At 45.8% G+C, this 25269-nt stretch overlaps 1 protein-coding gene and 1 long non-coding RNA gene across 2 annotated transcripts; one reads left to right on the top strand and one right to left on the bottom strand.

Moving 5' to 3' along the window:
• Positions 1-688: 688 nt before the first annotated feature.
• LOC124501824 (uncharacterized) lies at positions 689-9690 on the top strand. Its single transcript, XR_006959820.1, has 3 exons — positions 689-1501; positions 1806-1917; positions 3792-9690. It is a non-coding gene; the product is annotated as an uncharacterized LOC124501824 (long non-coding RNA).
• CLTA (clathrin light chain A) lies at positions 2695-24803 on the bottom strand. Its single transcript, XM_047066299.1, has 5 exons — positions 24477-24803; positions 16804-16841; positions 14659-14776; positions 9690-9801; positions 2695-3126 (listed from the first exon to the last, which is right to left on the bottom strand). The coding sequence occupies exons 1-5, from the start codon at positions 24688-24690 to the stop codon at positions 2955-2957; spliced, it is 654 nt and encodes a 217-aa protein (XP_046922255.1). The 5' UTR covers positions 24691-24803; the 3' UTR covers positions 2695-2954.
• Between the last annotated feature and the right edge of the window lie 466 nt (positions 24804-25269).

Raw genomic sequence — 25269 nt, 5'->3', positions numbered from 1 at the left:
TCGGAAAATCACCAAGACTGATGTCAAGGAGTTTATTGCCTACTGGTTTCATGTCTTATATTCAACCCTTTAATCCATTTTGAGCTAACTTTTGTGTATGGTGTAAGATAAGTGACTTAATTTTCCCAACAGCAATTATTGAATACACTGTCTTTTCTTGATTATATATTCTTGTCTCCTTTGTCGTAAATTAACTGACCATACATTCATTGGTTTATTTCTAGGCTATTCTGTGCCATTAATCTAGGTCTGTATTTATGCCAATACTCGATTACTATAGCTTTGTAATAATATAGTTTGAAATTAAGGAGCATGAGGCCTCCAGCTTTGTTCTTTCTCAAGATTGTGTTGGCTGTTTGGAGCCTTTCGGGGTCCCATACAAATTTTAGGGTTGTTTTTTAAAAATGCCATTGGAATTTTGAGAGATTGCATTGAATCTGTAGGTTGCTTTGGGTAGTGTGAACATTTTAACAATATTCGCCCAATCCCTAAGCATGGAGTATCTTTCCACTTATTTGTCTGCAGTTTCATTTATGTCAGTTTTCAGTGTACAGGTCTTTCATGTTTTTTAAAAATCCCTGGGTATTTTGTTTTTGATGCCGTTTTATAAATGGGATTATTTTAATTTCTCTTTCTGGTAGTTTGTTATTAGTGTACAGAAATGCAAGATTCCTGTGTATTGATTTTGTGTTCTGCAACTTTACTGAATTTATTAGTTCCAACAGTTTTTTGGTCTTTGGGGTTTTCTATATGTCATTTTATCTGCAAAAACTGACAATTTGGGTGCCTTTTGCTTGCCTAATTGCTCTGGCTAGGACTTCCAATACTATGTTAACATTTAAAATTTGACATAAAAAGCAAAGTGGTCCAAAGAAAGAAGTTTGAAACTAAATGTTGAACACTCTACTGAGTCCATGGACCAAACTCCCTCCTTTTTATGAAACCCCATGTGGGTGATGCAGGTTATCAGGAACAATTCTAAGTTACTACAGCTTTGTCACAAACCACCCTAAAAACTTAAGAGGTTCAAACAGTAATCATTTCTCTCTCGGATTCTGTGGACTAGGAATTTAGGAAAGGCTCTACTTGGCAGTTCCGACTCCAGGTATCGGATGTATTTGCATTTACAGCGGCTAGAGCTGGGCTAGCGGGAAGTTAGAACACGAGGGACTGGCCAGACATTTCTGCTTGTAGTTTCAGGATCGCTCTGTGTGGGCTGGTCTGGGCTTCCTCACAGAATTGGCTTCAGGGTGACTCAAGGACTTACCAGCCTGTGTAGCTTTTGCGTGTTCCAACAGACCAGCTGTAAGCTGTGTTGCCTTTGATCTAGCTTTGGAAGTCACAGAGCAGTCCTTTTGTCGTGTCAACCAGTCACCTCTTGATCTGGGGAATGTCAGACTTTATGGATCTTTTACAACCGCCACATCTCCCCTCAGGAAGCCCATCTGGTGTGAGAGAGGCAAGACCAGCCTAGATACTGCCACCAGGAGAATACCAAAAGGTAAGCTGCCCCACGTAGAAGGCCATGGGAGCTCACAGAGGGGAGTAAGGGAAAGCATTTTGGAGGCGACCTTTGAGCTGGTTTTTAAGATGGATTTTGACATTTTGAATGGCATTAGCAAGGTCCAGAAGTAATAAATGGTTGAACAGCGAGTGATTACTTGACTGCAATCAAAAGTGGCTGAAGGAGAAGGAGTGAGCAGAGGCCAGAAATGTGAGCCAGATCAAGGAATGCCCAACCTAAGCAGCTTCGAGAGAGGTGGGGACATGGGCAGAAAAGTAATGAAGGTTCCTCTCCCCTCCAGATTCAATTACCATGGGAGAGATGGTGAACTTTCCTTCTTGGCAAGATCTACTACCCCTCCTGGGTGGTATTACAGGAGTTTACAGCAGTCTCCAACTTGGAAATAGTATCAGGTAACTATAAGCATGTATTTCTGATTTGGCTTTATTAGTTGCTTGAACTATCACCTAAAATGTGACAGGCTGAAAGGCATATAACACGTGTTGAAGCCTGAATGGAGTACACAGTCTCTTAGTGCTACCTGTCGTGTAGATCAGTATGGTCCAGAACTTTCTGTGATGATAGCTGGGATGCTACCTAACCACAGGCAGCTATTAAGCATATGAAATCTAGGGCTAGAAATGTATTTTAATTTAAGCACACGGGCCTAGTGTGCTGGTTAGCCAGGCCTACATGAAGGGTTTGGCAAGTGCAAGAGTGGAGTCCTAGGGCTGGCACAGACCCCAATGTGTGCTGTGGAAATTCAGAGTAACAGGGCTAGCCACAAAGTAATGCCATCCTGATTCAGGTTTACTGGGTCAATCCGATGGAATAATATATACCCCAGAGAGACCCCTGGTGAAAAATACTACCCAAGCCCCTAGAGTAGGGGACAGTGACAAGAGCCGGCTGGGAAAAATATCTGGGTTGGTAAGGGGATTCACAGCTCTCTGGGGAGCAATGGGAGGTTCATTTTCAGCCACGGGACTCCCTTTTTTCAAATAGAAACTTCCACAGCATCCTACTACATACAGATGGCAGTAACTTGGAGCTCTTTCAGTTCAGAGCGGGGGTGGACACTCCGTGGCTGTGCCTCCTCAGTGCTAGAAATGATAAAAGGAAATCCATCATCCTTTCCAATCTTACTCCAACGTGCAGTGTATCTTGAGGTCAATAATGAGACTTCACGGTTGTTTCTGAAACAAATTTATTCTCAGAATAATGCACAAAAGTAGAGGTTGAGGCTACCTTTGGGAGGCTTCCTCCCCCTCCTCTCTGAATGCCAGGGAGAACACAGTTGAGGGAAACATGCAATCACAAACAATGATCAACTCTAAAGACAAAAAGGTTTGGTCCAAAAGAACTCAACATAATTAATCCAATTACTGTGAACAGCTTCACTGAGTAGGATTAAGATATTGCAGATGTAGTGTTTCCACAGGGTGGCTCTTCAGTGCACCAGGGGGGCCTGCTTGAGGGAGATGAGGACAGAGCGCATGCGGGAGACGTCTTTGGCCTGCTTGCTGGACTTGGGGTTAAAGTCACACAGCCGGGCCACCCGTTCCCACTCAGTGCCTGGGGACGACTCGTCTATGTCGTTTACAAAGGCTTCTTCTGCTGCCCTGGAAGCAACAATGAAATATGTTGGTTTAATGTAGAACCCCTTGTGAGCTACCTGGTGGCTGCCTCTTCATGCCTGACTGAATGGCATCTGCTTTTCCAAAGAGTGACAGCCCCTGCCTGGCTCAGGTCAGATTCAGGAGCAGACACGTGGCCAGTTCTCCCAGGCACAGGGGCCCAGACTGCTGTGTAAAATGTTGGAATACAGGTGTTTGGTGCAGGGCTCACTCTCTCTCTGTCTCTGTTGACACAGAGCATTAAAAAAGCAAGTCCTTGGCCAGCTATGCACTGCCTTCATTAACAGGAGCAAAGCAGCAGGCTGGTCAAGAATGTGAACAGTGGTTTATGTTGGGCTCTACTGAGTTTCAAGTAAATTCAGAGCCTTCTAAAAAGCCCACCGGTCATTGCACGATAGCCTCTCGATTTATCCCTAAGACCGGAGAGAAACAGGGCAGATCAAAAGGAATTCAAGACAAAGCTCCCATGCGAGCAGGCACTAGAGACTTAAAGCCATTCTGGAAGGGGGTTTGTTAGGACATTGTCCAGTTCAGCTCAAAGTTGGCCATTTTCCCTCCAGCCGGGTGCCTTGGGCCACTCAGGGCACTCTCTGGACGGGGTGGGCATCTGATGGCTGAACAGCCAATCAATGTCAGTTGTTTTTTGCTAGGATGCTGCTCCAACGATCTTTCACGTCAAGGTCAGCCCACCCCCCAGTTGGGAACTGGTGGGAGCTACAGCCTGAAAGGACAGCGGAAGGAGGAGGGAAGACACACTATATTCATCTACTCCGACAAGCATCACGGGCAAAGCAAAAGCAATGGAGATGACTGGTCTGTGGGGACGGGGGGGGGGGGGGTGGCACTCTCACAGGGATGGCCGTGGCAGACACTGCTGAAGCCCAGAGCCACTACAACACTGCGACTTCATGGCACACACAGTTAGGGGCAGTGAGAAAGGTTTACTTAACTGTTCTAGGCTGTAGCAAGGATGGTTTATGTTTGTGCTTAAAGGTGAAGAGAAGAAAAGAAACAAGGAGAGAAACTTTAGGTCAGATATAGAAAATGAGAATGAGCTCAATGCAGATGGTCAGTAAGCTAGACATGCCCTTGCCACTATAGCTACACTTGGGAACGTGCAGCTGGCTTTGCTGGGCCACCCTGCTGCCCAGCAAACCCAGACTCGACCTTTCCAGTCTCCATTTCTACTCCAGAGAGAATGTGCAAAAAATCAATCCAACACCACCTGTAAGTCCAGCATTTCACAAATCTCATTGCAAATGCATCTGGGGACCCAGGGAACCCCGCTCTGTAAAGGGATGAACGTGTAAAGGTCACAGGCCCTAAGAGGCTCTACAGCCATGAGCCTATTGTCCACCCTTCTACCCTCATCTCCCTTGTATCAAAAGCTAGTCCTAATTCTTAAGGAAACAGCAATACTGCTCTGAAAACAAGAATCCTTAAGTACTTTTCCAGAGAAGATGTAGTTTTCTTTGGAGGAAGAAACCACAGTGGCCCACACCAGACAGCTTTGGCCATCTGGACCTTAAAAAGCTTGGGGCCTCTTTGTGCCACACTAGGGGGATAGGGCATCAGAAGGTGGCCACTAAACAATTTCCAACATATAAAACCATAGAGAAACAATTACAGAGCTCCCCCCTTACCCAATGAGACAATCTCCTCTGCTCTGGACTCTGCTGCCCCAAGGGAGAAGCAACCAACCCCACATGTCGTTCTATAGAATTAAATGTAGGAAATCCTGCCTCCCTCCCTGCCCCCCCCCCCCCAATAGCTCCCAACCACAGAGCTTCCACCTGTTCCAGGTGGGGACACGTCCCGTCCCCACCTAGGGCAGGTAGGTAGCAAGAAGTTAGAGCCCACCCCCGTCCCACAGCCTTCCCAGACAAGGTCACAAATGACCCACATTTTAAAAGGGAATCTGCTTCCTTCTCTCCAAAACCCTGGATGTGCAAAAGGGCTATCGGAGTTAAAGGGAGTCACGATTCTGCAAGACAAATCGATGGGTCATACCCCCAACCTTATAACTCTTAGGCAATCCCCAGAGTGCCAATCTGAAATAATTCAGAAAGCAAAGCAACTTGTGACATAACAGGAACATTAACTCTAAACAAAAAGTAGAATCAAAACAAGAAAAGGAATTAGTTTTGCAACATACACATAACCAATCACGTCAGCGAAGGGTTGTTTGTAGAAAGCTTCATCTGCCACCCTAGACAGCAAGAGGTCCAAAAGGCAGGCAAGCAGGCAGGAAAAAAGAGAGAACATTGAGAAGCAGAAACATCTCAAATCCACAGTAGAGGCATGACTGTGCTCCAGGGCGCTGCTCCCAAGGCTCCGTCCTCACCCAGCAAGGCTTCAAGTGCTGGAGACCAGCAGGCAAGGTTCTCCGCTGGCCTTCCCCAGGGGCGGGTTCTCCCAAGGGAGCCCTGCCAACTCCTTCCCCACCTTCTCCTGACAACAGCGAGCCTTTCTCAGCGCCCGCTTCCAGGTAAGCCCTTTTAGAGACTCCGAATCCATCCGATCCAATCCTCAACCCCAACGACCTAGGAGAACACTAGGACGTGGTCTCACCAACACTTTACAGATCAGGTAACAGGAGGCCTAGAGATGAAGCAACCTGCTCAACCCCAGGCGGCAGAACTCGGAAGCAGGCCGGCCTGGCTCTCTGCACTGTGCAGTAAGGCTTCTTCCCCGCTGGCGGATGACCGGGAAGCCACGCCGCCTTCCCGTCAGCCTCAGGGAGTCTCACTAGGCACGAACGCTGCCAGCTGCCCGACACCAAACACGCTAGGCCCCAAAGCCACTGTCCAACTACTGCTTCTGAACCACCCTGGCTCAATGGGATCAGTTTTCAGTATTCTGGGAACAGATGAGGAAAAAGTTGCCGACACAAGTGGTCTGGCGGAAAGGACTGCAGCCCAGGGTCCTGGCTCTGGCACCGTCTTCCTGTGTGTCCCCGAATAAGCTGGTTCGTCCGCTCAGTCCAGCCAGACTGGACTGCCACCACAAGGTGCAGTCCAGAAACCCCAACTTCACTTCCCCTCTCACTCACACCAGGAATGGATCAAAGTGGCAGGGCTCTATGGGACAGAAAGGGAAGGGGGGCACGCTGGGTGGAGGAGTTTACACCCCCACAGACAGGCTGGCTTATTTAGACTTTGTTGCCCCAGGCTGAATCCCTGGGCCCAGCCAGCCCACCCCATCTATTGTGGGTGGGCAGGGAACCTCCCTGCGGAAATCTTACCCTGTCCTTTGCCAGGCTGGTTTTGGGGCACAGGAGCGGGAGGGGCATTTTGAAGGAAAATCATGCCTGTTTATTAACCTAGGGTCACTTATTTATTTAAAGGGAAATTCTAGTAATTTTATTTCAGTTTATTTTTAGACTCACCACAGCCTGCCTTCTTTCCCATTTTGGTTTATACATAGGAGGTGTTTTGTGGAAATTTGATTGTAACTCTCAGTGAGTCAGCAGGAAAACAGAGTTGTTTGTGGGCAGAATGAGTGGGCGGGAAAGGAAAGGCCAGACAGCTTGTAAGCCCATAATCCTTTTAGTTTACACAAAGGGCTAAACCTAATCAATTTCAGTTTGTGCTTGCTCCTACTGGAAGAAAATAAAGATTTAGTGACTCCAGTAGAGGCATCACTAAGACAACAAAAGCCTGAATGCCAGGCTTCTGTTCCTTTGCAGTTAGCCCCAAGACTAAAGAGCTTGTTAGTGACAGCAGAGGCCCATCCGGGTCGGGTTACAGACAAGCAGGACAAATGGAAAATCATCATCTAAGTGGCCTGTTTGTTCTTCACCCACCAGACAGAAGGGCCTGAAAGCAGCAATCCTCATGGAAGCCTGTGGGAAAGGGGGCGGGGGGAGGGAGGAGGAATGCCTTTGGGCCTGACCACAGGGTACTCAAGAGGTGACCCACATCAATAGCCCCAACGGGGCATGGGAAAAATGTCTGCCAACTTTTAGAAGTCTTGAAAGAGGGGGAAAGTTAGCACCAGAGACCCCTGTAAAAGGGGAAATGTTTCTGTCAGTTTGGAAGGGAACATGGTCTGCGGCTGGTCTGGAGTACACACTGTCCTGACTGGCTCCCGTGGAGGAGGAATTTGTTTCCACAGGCTGTCACTAATAATTGATGGCTCTTGTGCAGTGGCATCTGCACCCTGAGTTGGGATAAAAGCAGGGAGATGCAATCTGAGCACTGACACCAGTCTACAGATGCAGTGAAGACAAGATCTGCTGTCATCTGCCCAGCACCACGCCTGGGCACCTAGAAGGTTTTAGTTTGGGGCACCTAGAAGTCAGGAGCCTGACGATACACTCAAATATAGGCCCTTGCTACCCACTGCATCTCTTCTTTCAAACTACTCTACCTATCTTTGTGGTCCCCCTTAAAAATCCAGCTGCTACAAAAGTCATCCAGAGAGAAGGGCACATGCTTGAAACGAACACTTCATTTTCTCAAAATACTCACTCTTTACCTACGAACAGAGTTCCTTTACATATATAAATGGGACTCAGTCCCACAGGATGCTGTTTAGAGAATCAAACACGGAGGGGGAGTGGTCAACAATGTCACAATCTCGAGGAGGGGGTGTGTGCCATTGGAAGAAGTTCCCCACGGTGGCTCTAAACGGCTCCCATGCTAGTCCATGAAAACTAACTGGAGTAAAATGTAAAAACCACCCCTTCCATCCTGGAACCCTGGTGACAATGGCTCATGTGCCTCCAGTTTTACACACTCAGAGTCTGCCCTGTGCTTCGTGACCTGGTTTTGAAACAGCTACACATTCTCCATGAGTGGCAAGTTTAAGTCTTTTCCCCTCTCTGGAACTTGGGAAGTTCACCTATGACATCATCCAACCCGACATTCTACGATTCTAAGAAAGGTACCAAAGCCCTAAACCGATGCCTGGAGGGACTAAACCTTAGAGACTGAGCTCCTGAAAACAGGAGTGCTTACTCCAAGGATAACTGACACTGTATACAGACAACCCCTTTCTTTCCAGAAGGGCTACAGTTTAGCAAAACTGGCCTGAAAAAATTTCCGCAATTAGAAGCCTATTCCCACCATAATAATTTTTTAAGTCTGAGAATCTGTATGTCAACTTGTTTACACATCAAGGACCCTGAACAGGGAGGGTCAGCCCGGTTTTACCAAGTACTTCAGGGCAGACGGACTCCCGGGCAACTTGCTAGAATAAATGGGGCCTCACACGGTACTTGCACAAAGAACTCGCTCCTCTCCCTTTAGAGATGTGAACTTGTATCTGTGGTAAATCATCTGGAATGAGCACAGAATAAAGCAGCCTGGACCTGTCAGCACTTCAAAATGACCACAAGCTCAGGAGAAGCCCTGGTAGTTAATGCTACCCTGAGCAACTCAATGTGAAGACCAGAGGGCAGTCCCCACCGTATTAGAACTTCACTGGAACCTGAGAAGCATTCCTAGAAAATACCTCCCCACAGGAAGGGGGCCAGGACTAGGCTCCCATTTGGCATTTAAGACGCAGCCAACAGAACCAACTATGGCCAACAAGAGAAAGGTAGCCGAAGCCTACCGCACACAATGGTCCATCTGTTCTGCTGTAGGTGCCCCACGATGGCACAGGCTGGCTGGCAAAGCGGTCTGCTCCCTCTTTTCTGGCAGATTTCCAGCAAGAAGCTGCCAGAGACCAAAGCACTTAAACCAACTTCTGCCTCTGAGGCAGGAACCTAAGAAGGCGCTTTACCCTGAAAATTACAACTATCCCCAGGCTCAGGCTAGCCTATCTTTCCACTGAGGTAGTGAAGCGACCGTGTTAGAGCTGGGCTCGGGATGCAGCAGGAAGGTGAGCCACTGGCCTACATCAAGGCCAGCAGTGCTGCCTCCACCTCTCTGAGCTACTTCCAAGCAGACTGAGCATGGAGACCACAGCTCCTGCTCGGCGGGGAGAGGAGGAGGCGCTTAGTTTCTCCCTCAACTTTAGGGAGTACATCATAAAGAGCACTTTCAAAAGGTCAATCTTAGGTCAGTTTTCTCAGATGTACGCGGAGGACCCTTCGTTCTCAAGTCACCATGTCGGAACATCCCTGGCTACTGAATTACAAAGCACATTTCCCTGCTAGCGGGCCCCTCTGCCTAGCAGCTTTCAGAGAGCGAGGCTGTATTTAGGGGCTGCAACATGACCAAGTCTATAATCCCCAAAGTACTGAGATCCTGGTATATTCATAACGCAGCCCTTCATTTCAGGGTTATGTTTCTGCATGTGGACTTAATCCATGACATAACTTTCCCTTTTGCTGCTTCATACCGATACAAGCAACACATATTAACCAAACTCTTAGCTGAAGAGCTAAATCCACTACAACTGGGATGGCTAAAGGACAGGCTGGACTAAGCTCATAAGACCCGAGAGACCTGCAACCTTTATGTTTCAAGTACTTTTTCCAAAACCTGCAAATACATTTCACACTAAAAGAGGCAGCACGTGAGAACTAAATTGGCCACTGGAAATGAATTTGATTCCATCCTGGAAAGCAAGCAGTGCTGGCAGCACCGGGGACTGACCTGTTATTTGCTTTTGTTTTCTGTAGCTGCTCGTCCTGCCTCGCATACCACTCTTCTAGCTCCTTTATTGCTTTTTCTTTCCATTCTGCTTCTTGCTTCCGAGAATTGGCATCTTTGAAGGGAAGGAAAAGAAATAAAATGAGGCGAAACACAAATCGAAGTCTGCTCCATAAATTTTTTAGTCTTATTAAAACTGCTGTGTGGGGCGCCTGGGTGGCGCAGTCGGTTAAGCGTCCGACTTCAGCCAGGTCACAATCTCGCGGTCCGTGAGTTCGAGCCCCGCGTCGGGCTCTGGGCTGATGGCTCAGAGCCTGGAGCCTGTTTCCGATTCTGTGTCTCCCTCTCTCTCTGCCCCTCCCCCGTTCATGCTCTGTCTCTCTCTGTCCCAAAAATAAATAAACGTTGAAAAAAAAAAATAAAAAAAAAAAAACTGCTGTGTGCTGGCGGGAGACTAGGCAGGAGGGAAGACAAAATTCTGTTTTCCCTGTTTGTACATCCAGTCTCTCATCTCAGGGATTCCATTCAAAGGGTTTCATATTTTATCTCAATCCACTGACATTAGTGGATTCACTAATTTTGGGATTTCTTTTGGGGGTGGGGTAGGGGAGGAATACTTTCTTTTTTTTTTTTTTAATGTTTATTTATTTTTGAGACAGAGAGAGACAGAACATGAACGGGGGAGGGTCAGAGACAGGGGGAGACACAGAATCTGAAACAGGCTCCAGGCTCTGAGCTGTCAGCACAGAGCCCGACACGGGGCTCAAACTCACGGACCGCGAGATCATGACCTGAGCTGAAGTCGGACGCTTAACCGACTGAGCCACCCAGGCGCCCCAGGAATACTTTCTTAATAGAAAAAAGCCTTTGGGGGCACCAACCAGGGAAAAAACAACTATGGACCATTCTTTAATAATGCTGTCAATATCACTTCAGGGTGGACAATTAATATTACATCATCTAACAACATCTTCTCCCAAACTATATTTAACAGCCTAGGTTTGACAACCAGTGGTTTTGTAAAACATAAGTTGGCACTCTCTTTTAACTAAAGATGGTAGAAGCACCTCTATAAAGCAGGGAGCTGTTGTTAAAATTACCAGAGGTAGAGAATATTCAGGAATATAGGCGGTAGAATATAGATGGTAAATGTTGAGGGGGACCACAAAATAGCTATTCCTGCTTGGACTGCAGAGTGAGTCTGTGGCAGAGCTAAGACAGAAGTAAAAAAGAAACTAATGGAGGATTGCTGGGGGTTGAGGTGGGGTAGGGGATCACTAACAGTTATCCAAAAGGTTCTAGAAATTAGAAGACGCAAACTTGGCAGGTTTGCCATACTGGATTCTCAAACATTAAGTTTCTCGGCTAAGTATTCACTAAGACATTTAGCTAAAAAGACCAAGTCAGTAGAGAGCGGGAGACAGAAATGCAGGTCACATGCAGTTGACATCTGAAGTTACTCTGAGAGTTCACTTTTAAACATGTTCTTAAGGAAATACTCTCTGGCAGGTATTTTTATTTAAAAAAAAATTTTTTTTTAAGTTTATTTATCTTTGAGAGAGAAGACAACAAGTGCACACACACGAGTGGGGGAAGGGGCAAAGAGAGAGAGAGAGAGAGAGAGAGAGAGAGAGAGAGAGAGAGAATCCCAAGCAGGCTCTGCACCGTCAGCAAAGAGCCCAATGTGGGGCTTGAACTCACGAACCGTGATCATGACCTGAGCTGAAGTTGGATGCTTAAGCGACTGAGCCACCCAGGTGCCTGTCGCAGGTGTTTTATAATAGACCCCTCATTTAATCTTTATAACAATCCCAAGAAGGTAAACTCTAGACCCATGCTCAGCACTGAGACAAACTATAGCTCAGAAAGTTTGAGTAACTTTTCCTAAAGGTTAAAGTCAGTGGCAGAACGAAGATTCAAACCCAGATTTGCCTCTAAAGCTTACACGTTCTTACTTCATTAAGCTGCCTCCAAAGAGAAGGATGGAAAGGAAGGCAAGCCTAAAAAAAAAATCACAAGATGTGACTAGAAGGTGCTCACCAGTGCTCCAGAAAAGAGTCTGGACAGCACAGAGCCAGAGCCCGACCTGTAGGTAGCATCCTCGAGGAGGTTACAAAGCAGCGGTGGTGGCCAGTCACCCCCTGAAGAAAAGAAACTGAGCATTCGGGAGCATTTTTGGGGCCTTTGCAAGCACATTTTATAGTAACAACCTACAGAAAAGGCTGTGTCTGTAACTACTAGAAATAGCCTACTGGCACCTAGAAACTCTCCAAAAGTTTCGGATTCTAAAGCAGCTGTTAGCCTGTAGCCTGTTGTGTAAGTGAAATGGAGAATGCCACGATGCGACGGGAAATGCTGTGAGCTGGCAGTGCGTGTGGACAAGAAACCAAAGAGTACCAAGGTTAAAATTGAAGGTCACCTTTTCAAGAGTGGTGAAATCACTTCTAAAACATTACTTTTTGACTGCAGAGTATTTGCCTTTGTGTGTAGTCTAATGATGATTTTTTTAAAGTTATTTCTCTGAAAAATTAAATAAAAATTGTGATCTGCAGATTGTAGTCGCTGCATAAAACCACCTCTTTAAATCATCTACTTGCTTTTACAGATTTATGAAGGGACACTAGCAATAAGAATTTAGAATTCTTAAATGCTTAGTACAACAGGGCAGAGATCTAAGCTGCAATACAATCACTGCATCTGGGCAGGAGAAGAGGGAGGGAAGGATGAAGAGTCCCCTTAGAGAGCAGGGCACATGGACGGCTGTCTTCTCTGGCAATCCCTATTACTGCTCATGGAAAGGAAAATTATTTGAGGACACAGCCAACAGCTAAGCTGAAAACGACTGACATGGATTCTCTATTTTTAGCATCTATGCTTTCTCACAGTTCTTGCAAGGAAAAAAAAACAAAACAAAACTGAAAAAACACCTAAGGTTCACAGACCAATTTAATTCAGCTGCAAAGCCACATGTTTGACTTCCTTCATAAAAACATCCTAAGGGGCCACCTGGGCGGCTCAGTCGGTTGAGCATCCGACTTTGGCTCAGGTCATGATCTCACAGTTCGTGGGTTCGAGCCGCGCGTCGGGCTTTATGCTGACAGCTTGGGGCCTGGAGCCTACTTCAGATTCTGTGTCTCCCTCTCTCTCTGCTCCTCCCTGGCTCACCCTGTCTCTCTCTCAACAATAAATAAAGATTTAAAAAAAATTTTTTTTTAAAAAGCATCTTAAGAAAACAATTCACTGAACATTCCCAAGGTGCCCAATCTGGTAACTGAGAAAACGCAATTCTTCCAGACACCAAAAGCGTACTCCCTCCATGGAAGACAACTTTACTAAACTTGGGGAAAGGGAAAAGATAAAGTTGGGTTCTGAAACGTGAAAAATACTAATACCAGCTAAGTCTTGCCTCTCAGCTTACTCAGAAGCAGCAGCCAGGACCAAGGCTGCCGGCACCACGAGGACAATTTTCATCTTATCCGATGCAGGAGCTACTAGCTACACGTGGCTGTTAAAATTTAAAATTCGGTTGCTCAGTCACACGAGTCACATTTCCCATGCTTAACAGCCACATGTCGCTAGTGGCTACCATCACTGGAGAGGAGAGATAACGTAGTATTTCCATCATCAAAGAAATTACTACTGGATAGTGCCATAAAGGTTCAAACAGAAGTGTGTCCTTTGATCTCAAAGTCACATAAATTGGACTGGAGAAATAACAGACTCGGTCCTACTTCCAGGTGTCAACTATCCCAACCGAAGAATAGGACTCACGTGTTTACTAATTCAGTGGTTCCCAAGAAAGAATAACGCTGACATTGTGGGTACACAGAAGAACATCATTATTTCTAGATACACAATAAAATATTTAGGCATAAAATACGTGATGTATCTAAAAGTGGACCAGAAATGTGTGTGTATAAAACATACATACACACACACACACACACAATTACATTTATATAAAGATAACCCAATATGACAAAATGTTAATTGCTGAATCTAGGGGGTACACACAAGTTCATTTTACTCTTCTTTCAACTATTCTGTTTGAAATTTTAATGAAAAGTTGAGAAGACTGCCCCATGGCTTTATGTCCACACTGTGCCATACCTCTGCAACTCCCAAGTACAGATACCAAGCCTCCCAATCCTGACCAAAAGCGACACTCCATACACAGATCTTCACCGAAGGCCCGGCCAGCTGGCACTGATCTTGGGCTGGGCCTGCCTGGTGGGATAGTGTTCACTAAATGCAATGTGACTAAGGGACAGATGGGTCTGGACTATGAAACAGGGCAGACTTGAGCTGAATTGTGACTCCACCACTTCTTAGCTAAGTGACTCAAGAACTTATCCTGGGATTCTCCCATTCCTCACCTACCTACAGAGGTAAAAACGTACCTTACAGAGCTATCAGAACAGGAAAACAAAATTGTACATGTTTCCTACAATTGACATTTTCCTCTTAAAGCATTACCTTAAATTCAGCCTTCAAATGATAAATGGACTCTGGAGTCTCTCACATGGACAGGATACCTACAAGTTTATACAACACCCTTATAAATACCACCCCGGACTACCCTTGGGGTTGGTAACACTGATCTTATTCCACAGAGGAAGTAACAGACACTGGAAGGTTTGAGCAACCAAGTGCCCAGAGCTGGTAAGAGTTAAGCCTGGGCCTTGAACCTAGTCTTTTACTCCAAGCTCAGGACTCTTTCCACAGCACTGCTCTGCTCTTCCTGAGAGGATGCACTCGGTGGCGACTCTCCGAGCTGCCCTAATCCTCACACAATGGCCTGTGATCAAGCGTCTCCATGCGGGTGGCCTTGGGGCCTTTATTTAGGTTGAGAAAGAGATCTTCCCAAATACGAGACAAGGACATTATGGCTAATTCTAGTTAAAAAGGGTAAGAGTCAAGGTCAACTATCACACTGAAAACAGACACCCAAAGACATAAAGGGATTCCTTACCAAGGGCTTCCAAGCGTTCCGTTTGCTCTTCTCTCCACTTACGGATACTTTCAGGCTCTGACTGCAAGCGATCCACTTGTGAAATAGCTGCGTAACTGTCTGTTGGACCATTACTCTCCTTAACACAAAACACAATTGTGTTCTATCAGTACCAGACGTTCCTTCCTGAAACACACTTCATCCATGGCAGAACCCCTGGTTATGTACAGCACGGAGGCTGTTGTAAAATGTTAAAGGATTACCTTAAAAGCAACAACACAACCTCACGTGCCAATAGGGAGCTTTCAACATTACTGCACAGAATCCTTACAATTTACAAGGGAGGTAGTTTTTATCCTACCTGTTAATAAATGGGACGTGAGTGGGAGAGAGGAAAATTGGGGAGGCGGGTAATAATGGACTTCCTAGGAAACAGTGTTAATGGTTTTTGTTTCCCCACTTGACACACAACTTCTGTGGAATCTTCAAAGTAACAAAGGTAAATACACAGCCCAGAAAGGCCTAGAACCTAAGGCTTCTAAATGCCATTATACAATGTAGGAAAAAGATCACTTAATGCCACCTAACCAAAATGTGAGAACTCTGGGTAAAAGAGTCCAAAAGAAAACGTGCAGTCCCTACAGTCACACCAAAGAAAAGAATAAAAAGGCAAGCAAATATGAGTCACAAGTGGGGGGTGGGGGGGCAGATTCTTTTACAGTGGCTAAGGTCTGACAGCTGATACACTGATAAAGACTCAAACAGAATTTAATCTTTAAGAGATTTATCTTTTAGATTTTTCACCTGTTGAACTAGGAAGTAAATTCCAAATTAACCTAACCAGACCATAAAAGATGGAAGGGGAGTTACTTAAAATATTAGTTAACTAAAAAACAAACAAACAAAACTTAGTAACACTTTCCATGTGTCAGGCACATAAAAGCTTTATCCCCCAAGCAAAGTTTTTCTTCCCATTTCACAGCTGGAGAACTGAGACACAGAACTGACATGTCCACTTCACAGCTAGTTAGGGACAGAGCCAGAATCTGAACGCTGTTGTGTCTCACTGTAAGGATTAAGCTCTAAACCAGGGATTGGAAACTAGAGTCCGTGCCAGCTGCCTGTTTTTGTAATTACATTTTACTGGAACACAGCCGTGCCCATTCACTTATGTTCTGTCTATGGACGCTTTCACAGCACAGCAAGAGTAGTCTGACAGAGACCTTTGTGACAAAGCTTAAAATGTTTACGACCTGGTACTTAACGAAAAAATTAGTCCAACCTTGGTTTAAGCTAATTAGACTAACATCCTTCTTTAATTGGTTGAGGGATGGGCAGAAGAAACCCAGGCATAAGCAAAGCATCATGCTATTCCCCCAAGGCTATAGTGACTACTTCCACTTGGTCCAGAAGGAAACACACAACTCTTGTTGGGTGCTTGGGAGAAGAGGAGAAACCTCCACTTGTTCTAGATAAAAGGACATGCACACGTGAAGCCCAATGTGCCCTGTGACCACCATTCGACCACCATGAAAAAAGCTAGAGCACAAAAATGCATGCTTGGCGGCCAGAGTCCGAGAACACTTCAATTACATAAACTACTAAAACTTCGCTGTGTTTAAGGTGATCCAAGTTGGGCTAGCAACTGAAAGCTTAGTGAGGAAGAGGTAAAATAATGGTAGTAACCAAAAATTCCAGCCCCCCCCCCACCCCCAATATCATCTCAAAAGTTCAAATGCTGGCCCCACCACATACCAGCTTTGTTACTTTTAGACTACTCTCTCTCTGTGCCTCAGCTTATTCATCTGTAAAATGGGAAGGACAATAGTACAGGTTCCCCAGGTTGTTGAGAAAATTAGAGATTAAGTAGAAACACTTGACACAGTACATGGCACATAGTGTTTAGTCACTGCTACCATCACCATCACGAAGGTTCATTTCTGGAGAATAAAACTGGTAACACTAGGGCCAGGTCAGTAACATTTTAGAAGAAGGCTCTATCAATGTCACTTCTCTTCAAATCCTTCCATTCTAGCAGGTAACATACCCAATACTAATACATCTAGGAAAGTCAAAAGAGTGGAGTCCTTTCTAGATCAGTGAATTCAAATCACAGGAAAGGAAGCCTTGACCACTATCATTCAACATAATTAGAGTACTCTGTACCTGGTAGTATTCGCCATTCATCACTCCATCAACAGCATCTGCAAGACATAAAATTCAGTCTATCAATCAGGGCTGGTCAAACGCTAGGCCAAAGCATTCTGGCATATAATACCATACTATATGCTGCAGGTACTGTAAGTTATACTAATACTATCCCTTGTTAGGCACTAGACAGAACAAATGACTTCCTGTTTAATGAAATCAAGATGTACTTATACACAAATTACTTCACCAAAATGTGGATAAAATCTGCACGAAGCCCCTAGTTCAAAACCTTTTGATCTTCTGGCCTAGAAAGAGAACACATGGACGCCTGGCAGAAGAATCTCAGAGAGCAACAGTGTCTATGAAAGTTCTGGAGAAGGCAAAGCAAAAGTGGGCCCTAGAATCATCCAGTCAGCAGTGACATGCAGCTTCATATTCAAACCAAGGTGCTTTCTTGGAGGTAAGAACTCTCCATCCTGTGCCTATAGAGACCCAAGGGTCTACACCTGACTTCTTGCTAATTCCTCCAGACTACCTGGAATTAGCCTGGGCTAGTAAGATTCGGGCATACCAAATTAAATCAGTGTTTTCAAGGACACAAGTTACAAAAAACTCAAAGTACGGTGTACCATCCAGTCTTGCACAATTAATTACTCATGAGCTAAATGAGAAAGTCCATCTGAGAAATGTAAAAAATGCCTTTTCAAGTAAGACCTAGAGACTATCAATCCATATGGTACACAATGGTGGTCCAAGGGTGCCTAGTGGCTCAGTCGGTTAAGCATCAGACTCTTGACCTCAGCTCAGGTCATGACCTCACGGTTCGTGAGGTGGAGCCCCGTGTGGGAGTCTGCGCTGACTGCTCTCTAAATAAGTAAATAAGCAAGCAAGCAAGGAGACATTAAAAAAATTAAAAACAAACAAAACAGTGGTCCACAAGCTAAACATATTTAAAACACAAGTAAGTACTAAGTAAGAAAATTTCCCCAAACCGGAATGTCCAGGTTTGGGGATGAAGGCAGGCAGACGGACGACCTGGCAATACTGGGCCTCTATGAAAGGATGGCCTTTACATACAGCATGCTCTGGTCTATCAGCCGGGATCCCCGTCCCACTTTTTTTTTTAAACCCCACTTTTTTTTTTAAACTCCATTCTGTATCTCACTAATTCAGTTACCTGATCAGCCTGCATCCTAACCCCTGCCCTGACCCAAAAGCAGTCACTAAGAGGCAATCTACAGACTGAATGCCATTCCCGTGGAGTGGCTGCTCTGCCTTCCTTCAAAAGCCCTGATCCAGGCAACATAAAAATGTAGCTTCCACCTACACATTCTGCACTCTGTAGCTGCTGACCGACCTACATCTACTACCTACTATGAAGGACTTCTATCATGTATCCAATTTTTTCAAACTACAACGACCATCTTGTCGCCTGGGGCGAGAGACGGAAGATAAGAGACGAACCTAAAAGACACAAGAACCCACACAGTGAAAGAACGCCAAGCAAGCAGTTAGTGTGGGCCACCATCAACAAGGCCCTCAGAAGGCACTCTATGGAAACATCAGGGCTTTCCTCGAGGCCTGGGGCAGGATGCTCTCATCCTTCCCTCAAGAACAGGCAAAGATTTCATTAAACCACTCCTCTGCTCTTGATTCCTAACTAATTAAACCCAACTCGAACTGCCTGTTTTCCAAACCAACCCTAACATTTTATCCATTCTTTTGGTTCTCTTGCTTCTCCCAATTACTCTCCTCTTGGCTTTGAGTATTGAAAACTTTTATAGATTACTTCCCCAGCACATCTCCCTAAGACACTTTTAAAAAAAAAAAGGAAAAGAGAGAAAGAAGAAAGAAATATCTAATTTCAATGCTCGGCTTCTACCCTTTAGCACACACATGGCAACTGCTTTCAGTGAAACCAGACTCCTACAACATATGCTTTCTTGGAATTCATTCATCTATGTCCTTAAATTCTCATTTTTTTTAGTATGAAAGAACCTACTATTGTTTCCAAGGTGCCAGGCACCATGTCCAACATTTTATACACGTTAAGTTTTAATCCTTACAATAAACCTAGATGTATCAGCCCTTCACAAATGACCTGAAAATAGGTGTAGGGTTCCCTGAAAGATAAGGTGTTCTTGAAGGGGCAAATAATTAATGACAGTATTTTCTCTCTTGATTTTTTAAGATATGTAAGAAAAAATAATAAATGCATGTTTTATGAGATAATCAGCTTTTCAAAAGTGGTGCAATACCTCAGCAGGCCAGGAAGTCAGAGGAAAGATCATCTGATACATGAATACAAACAGCCAGGATCTAAGCATTTACCTACCTTCATGGATTTTGATTTATGTTTCAACGGCTGGTTATGGTTCTTGCTTATTTCAACATAGTTCTCATATTTTTTAATAAAGCTTGATTTTTTTTCCCTGTTTTCTTTTAGAGGGAGTGTGCAAGTGGGGGAGAGGGGCGGGGGAGGAGAGAAAGAGAAAGAGAGAGAAAATATCTTTATTTTTTTTTAACATTTATTCATTTTTGAGAGACAGAGAGAGAGCATGAGCAGGGAAGGGGCAGAGAGAGGGAGACACAGAATCCGAAGCAGGCTCCAGGCTATCAGCACACAGAGCCCGACGCGGGGCTCAAACTCACAGACTGTGAGATCATGACCTGAGCCAAAGTCAAGACACTCAACCGACTGAGCCACCCAGGTGCCCTGAGAATATCTTAAGTAGGCTTCACACTCAGCACAGAGACTGACACAGGGCTTGATCCCATGACTCTTTGAGATCATGACCTGAGCCCAAATCAAGAGTCAGAAGCTCAAGCCTGCTTAAGATTCTCTCTCAAAATAAAGAAGTAAACTTAAATATATATATATATATATATATATATATATATATATATATATATATATATAGAATTGCTGGTCACAGGATGTACATTTTTTTAATGTTTGAGAATGAAAGAGACAACATGAGTGGGGGAGGGGCAGAGTGGGGGAGGGGCAGAGAGAGAATCCCAAGCAGGCTCCACACTGTCAGTGCAGAGCCTGATGTGGGGCTTGAACTCACAAAACCATGAGATCATGACCTGAGCAGAGATAGAGTCAGATGCTCAATGGACTAAGCTACCCAGGTGCCCCAGGATATACATTTTAACTAAACATTGACCAACTGACCCCTTTTAGTCTATTTCTATTACTACCATCAGCACATGACTGCCCCATTTCTCAGACTTTTTTTTTTCTTTTAATGTTTGAGAGAGCACTAGCACAAGCAGGCTGGTGGGCAAGTAAGCACAAGTGGGGGAGGTGGGGGGAGAGAGAGGGGGGAGGGGGAGAGAGAAGGGGGAGGGGGAGAGAGAGGGGGGAGGGGGAGAGGGGGAGAGAGAGGAGAGAGAGGGGGGAGGGTGGGGAAGGAGAGAGGGGGGACGGGGAGGGGGGGAGAGAGAGAGAGGGAGAGAGAGAGAGAGAGAGGGGGAGGGGAGAGGGAGAGGGAGAGGGAGAGGGAGAGGGAGAGGGAGAGAGAGAGAGAGAGAGAGAGAGAGAGAGAATATCCCAAGCAGACTCTGTGCTAAGTGCAGAGCCCTTCATCTCACAATTGTTGAGATCATGACCTGCAAAATCAAGAGTCAGATGCTTAACCTACTGAGCAACCAGGTGCCCCCATTTCTCAGACTCTTAATGACACTAAAGACTGAGTTTTGGGTTTTTAAATTTTGGCTAATTTGATAGGGAAAAAACTTAAGGTGGCTTTGTTGTGTCAATCTTATTTCTTGTGAGGTAGTCATGTATCTGACGTTTGATTTTCTTCCTTACTGAATTGTGAGAATTTTGCCCATTTTTGTATCTTCTGATCTCTAAATATTCGCTTTGTATTATTTGTCCTCTTACTACAAATATTTTTCCCATTGTCATTTTGTATGATTTATAATATTTAACTAGAGCTACTTAACTTGTATGCGGACACTATCAATTTTTCCTTTAGGATTTCTGTATCTGCTTTTATGCTGAAGGACTTTTATACTCTGAGATAGTCACTTTTCCTCTGATACTAAAATAACAAAAATGCCTCTCCTTAATCCACCTGGAATTTAGTTTTTGTAAGACAGAAAGAGTGAGATGATCTTGACTCCTAGAGCTTATAATAGCTAGTATGGTCAGGCCTAAGCCTAAATTCTGGTTAATTTATTACATTTAACACACGAACTGTCCTTAATATATTCCAACCCAGGGCCATTCCCAACAGGAAGAGACTTTGATCGCTACTCCATATACAAAACTAGAAGCAACTGTCATCCCATACCTCCTCCTAAGTCACATGCTGCCTGTCCTTGAGGTCTGAAGTCTCATTCAAAACCCACTGGCAAGTGATCTGAGCTCATTAGTTACTGTACAGACATTCAGCTGGCCCAAATCCAAGAATTTCCTATTGCTACAAAAACATGCATAGACGACATTTAGGGCCTTGATTTATTAGGGTAACTAAGCTAAGTAACCTGATGCTCCAGAAAACTTCCTAGGGCATCTCAGGAACTCCAGAGAGAAACAAAGGCCAGAATTAGTTTCCAGAGAAGGAAGATACTTTGTCCCAAACCCACTTCGACTCCCACATTCCCCATCCACTGGGGGTCAGGCACACATCGTTTGAATTCCAGTGGAGACATGCATTAGCTTGCTACCTTAGGAAAACTGCTCAACTTCCCCCATGATCACCTCTTACCTGTAATAGGACGCCACTAAGCCTGCGCTTACTGCATGGATGTGAAACCACAAAGAAGCTGGCATACATTAAGTAGGCAGTACTACTAATTATCATGCATGAGACTTCCCTGAATTCTCTCCTCCACTGCTACCAAGAAAATAACTCTCCTCCTCCAGAAAACTTTAATTCATGTGCCTCCCTCCCTCCTTCTCCAAGGATAGACTTGTCAGAAACAACAAATATTGCCTCACTGCCATAATCTCTCAGTAGCTCCTTACCCGCGGTCTCCCCTCCCTCCTTGGCCGTCACGATCGAGGCTTTTCCACAGGTCTAGACTTATGCTGCCACTTTCCTGACTACTTGCTCTTCAGCATGCGAGCCACTTCACTCAGCTGGTCACCCTCCCCCCCTCGAAACTAACCTCTCTTCTCCAGACCTCCTAACAACCGAGGGAGTCATCCAAGGCTCAGGACCTCCGGTTTATGTCTGTTCCCATCCTTCATGGGAGTTTCCCCCAAGGCTGGGGAAAGTTTAAGTATGTTCCTCTTTCCTGAATCTGTTAGAGCATCCTGCCCATATATTTCTGTACGGTAACACATCCGATACAGGGCTTCCTCCTAAAATCTGTTTCCTCAGCACACCCCAAGGCCCATAAGCCTCGTAATGCCTCTCTCTCCCCGCTACTCCCAAGGAATAAGAGTACAGCCAGGTAACTGTGGTATTACTACCAAGTAATACCAAGTACAGTGTGTTAACGCTTTACAGGTACTAATGTAATCCTATCAACTCTGTAGATCTGTACAAGGCAGCGGTGGTTACGGAAGCTGCCTGAAACCACAAAGTTAAACTTGGGCTCAAGCAGTCTAGGACAGCACAGAATCTTAACCACTAGAGTGCCTCTTTGAAAGGAAAGAAAGCAGAGCCCAACTAGTTCTCTAATCCCCAAAGGAAGTGCTGACCACTACACTATTACCGATCTCAACTGCACTGTCAGGGGACTGGCTTCAAGTCCATGAACGCTTAGGTCACTAACAAAGTCCTTCCTAGAAACTAAGTCAGCAACCATCCCTTCCTTCCCTTTGCTGAAAGCTTAATGCACAGGGGACCTATCCCCTTCCTTTTACCTCTCCAAACTGCCCATCACCAACATTTGTCTTTCTATGCAGGACTCTCAGACCTAATATTTTTGTTCATTCCTTTGAGTATCTATTACGTGCTAGACACCCTGCTAGGCACTGGGGACACAACCGTGAGCAAGAGTAACACTGTCCTTGGATCAGGACAGTTTTCTAACTATGGGTCCTGATTCTCTGAACTCTGTCCTACCCAAGGCAGCCACAACTGCCTACTTCTGTACCTTTCAGAAATGACCACCTCTTATCCCACGAAACCCCTGCTGACACAACTGCAACAGAACATGGTACAACCAAAGGGCAGAGGGACTTGGGGCACAGAAATAAACTTGCCCTTTTTTCCTAAGCAAGTCATTGCTCTGTAGGACTCAAGTTTTCTTTTATTAAATGAGGGAAGTAAACTAAGGATCTAAAAAGTAAATTTATGATTCTCTGGCAAATGTTAACACACCCAACCACAAAAACCTATTCACTTAAGGCCAACTTCATCTCCTGCCACAGCCCAGTTTACAGTTCAGTCCCACCTGCTTGCTGTAATTTGCATTTTCAAGTGTATCATATGTTCTCGTGTAAGTTTTTATTGGGGGACTGATTTGCTTAGGAGGTACCATGGTGCAGCATAAAAAGTCAAGAGTCTGTAAACAAGCAGTCTCCCCACTCCTACTCACAAAGATGGTTCCGCTTGGCTGGCACAGTAATTTGAGAGTTCTGAGTCCGAATCCTTCCATGAAGAGCACAACTACAGTGCAACAAAATCTCGGTCTCCAATACTCCTTAGCGTCTCATTCCCAGCAGGTTTCTCTCATTTATGTTATCTGCATGGCCCTTTAAGGCTGTAGTACAAGCACTCCTATCTGCCCTACTGTGCCCTATTCTCCTTTAATTCTTTTTTTTTTTTTTTTTTAAGTAAATGAAAACCCAGGTCTTACTTCTTCCAGCTAATTTCCTACTTCCCCATATGACTAGAAAGGTCTCTTCCACTCATCTCTTCCTTCCACCATAATTCCAAACATCACCCACAGCTAAGGCATTCAAAGGTCGGGCTGGCATCCTAAGGCTCGTTTTTTGGTTTTGTTTTTGCCAGACCTCTGGCTGGGAAAAGGCCACACAATATTCTCTCTTCACCTTTTGGAAGGCTAGTCCAGGCTAATCTTAAATTCTGCTTAGGCAACACTGCTTACCAAAGCTGTTCCTAGAGGAAGTAGAGCTCCAGAAATCCTGGCTGTAATCCGTCCGATAAATGGTAAAACTCTTATCCTTCTTTGGCTGGAGTTTTCTTCCTCCAGGGCTAGGCCACCTTCCTCGAGTTCCCTACTCACGCCTCCTTTCGTCCCCATAATCCAACTCTACACCCCTGAAGTCCTTAAATGCTGAACGGTATTGCCACCTCTGTTGGTGTATATCCCCAAAACGACAGCACTATGCTCATTTTTTCTGCCTTCCTTTCCCAGTAACTGGTTCTGTGCTGGGTTCAGACTTGCCTTTAAGTCTAGCCAAACTGCGCCAATGCGGCTATGTTTCAGAGGCCAGGCTCAAAGCACAGCAAGTGCTCAATGAAAAGTTCCTGAGCTGAACCGGCTTCTTCAGGCTCGTCAGCCTGACAAGTACTCTATTTTCTTTGCTTTCTCGCTCTATCCCGTCCAGGAGCACTTAAACACACTCATACGACAGAGTAGGCTCACCGAACCTAGGTTTCTGCAATGACTGGGCCAGGGTCTTGTTTCCTCCTTGCACTCTTCCTTACCCTCCTCCCCGTTCAGCAAAAAACAAGTTACACAGAGCCCTTAGACCCACCCTGGGCCAAGTTTCTACACAAGTCCTCCCGCCCCAAACGCGCCCGCACTCTCACCCGGACCCCCCGGCGGCTCGCCGTGCGGCTGGGGCCCGGGGGCACCGCCGTCCAGGATGGCGAAGGCCTCGTCGTTCTCGATGCCCGCAATCTCGCTCTCCTGCTGCGCCAAGAAGGCCGCGGCCGGGTCTTCTTCGCCGGTACCGGCCACCCCGTTCCCCAGCGCGGGGCCGCCCGGGCCGGCGGGGGCGCCGAACGGATCTAGTTCAGCCATGGCGGGCAGTTCAACGGCACGGACACCAACGTTGAAAGACAAGCCAACCGCCCCACCGACACCGCGCCCCGCAGCGGCAGCTGTGGCGGCGACCGCGATCCGACGACAAGCGGGAGGGAGAAGGCGGAAGCGGAAACCCTGCCCCTATATCCGGTTGGTCTAGGCGGTGTTGGGGTGGGAGCCGAAGGGCTAACAACCAATCAGAGGACAGAAATAGTTCAAGAACCACCCAATCAGCAGGAGGAGGGGAGGGCCTCCGAGGAAAACTCGTGACTCCGGCAGCGCGGGCTGTGAGGGTAGTGAGCCCAGTCAGGCCTGAGGAAGGCGGAAGTGGCTTGACTTCAAGCAGCCTTACCCACCTGGCCTTTGGGGCTGCTCTGACCCTGGACTACCGTCTCGGAGGGACTCTAGTGCTGAAGGCGGAGGTGAGGTGAAGTGAGTGCGACAACGATCGGTGGATTACGGAAGAGGCAAGCTACTTAGGCTTTCTGAAGAGGCAAGCTACTTACGCTTTCTGAACCCAGGTTTCCTCGTTTGGAAAATGGGATCGAGAATCTTGCACTGCCTCCCTCCCAGGCT

Source organism: Lynx rufus, unplaced genomic scaffold (assembly GCF_022079265.1).
Source record: "Lynx rufus isolate CCGP_SWC_20201006 ecotype Redwood Valley unplaced genomic scaffold, mLynRuf1.p SCAF_10, whole genome shotgun sequence".
In the NCBI taxonomy this organism is placed as follows: domain Eukaryota; kingdom Metazoa; phylum Chordata; class Mammalia; order Carnivora; family Felidae; genus Lynx; species Lynx rufus.
Note: the sequence above shows the minus strand (reverse complement) of the source record. Positions and strands in the feature narration are given on the sequence as shown.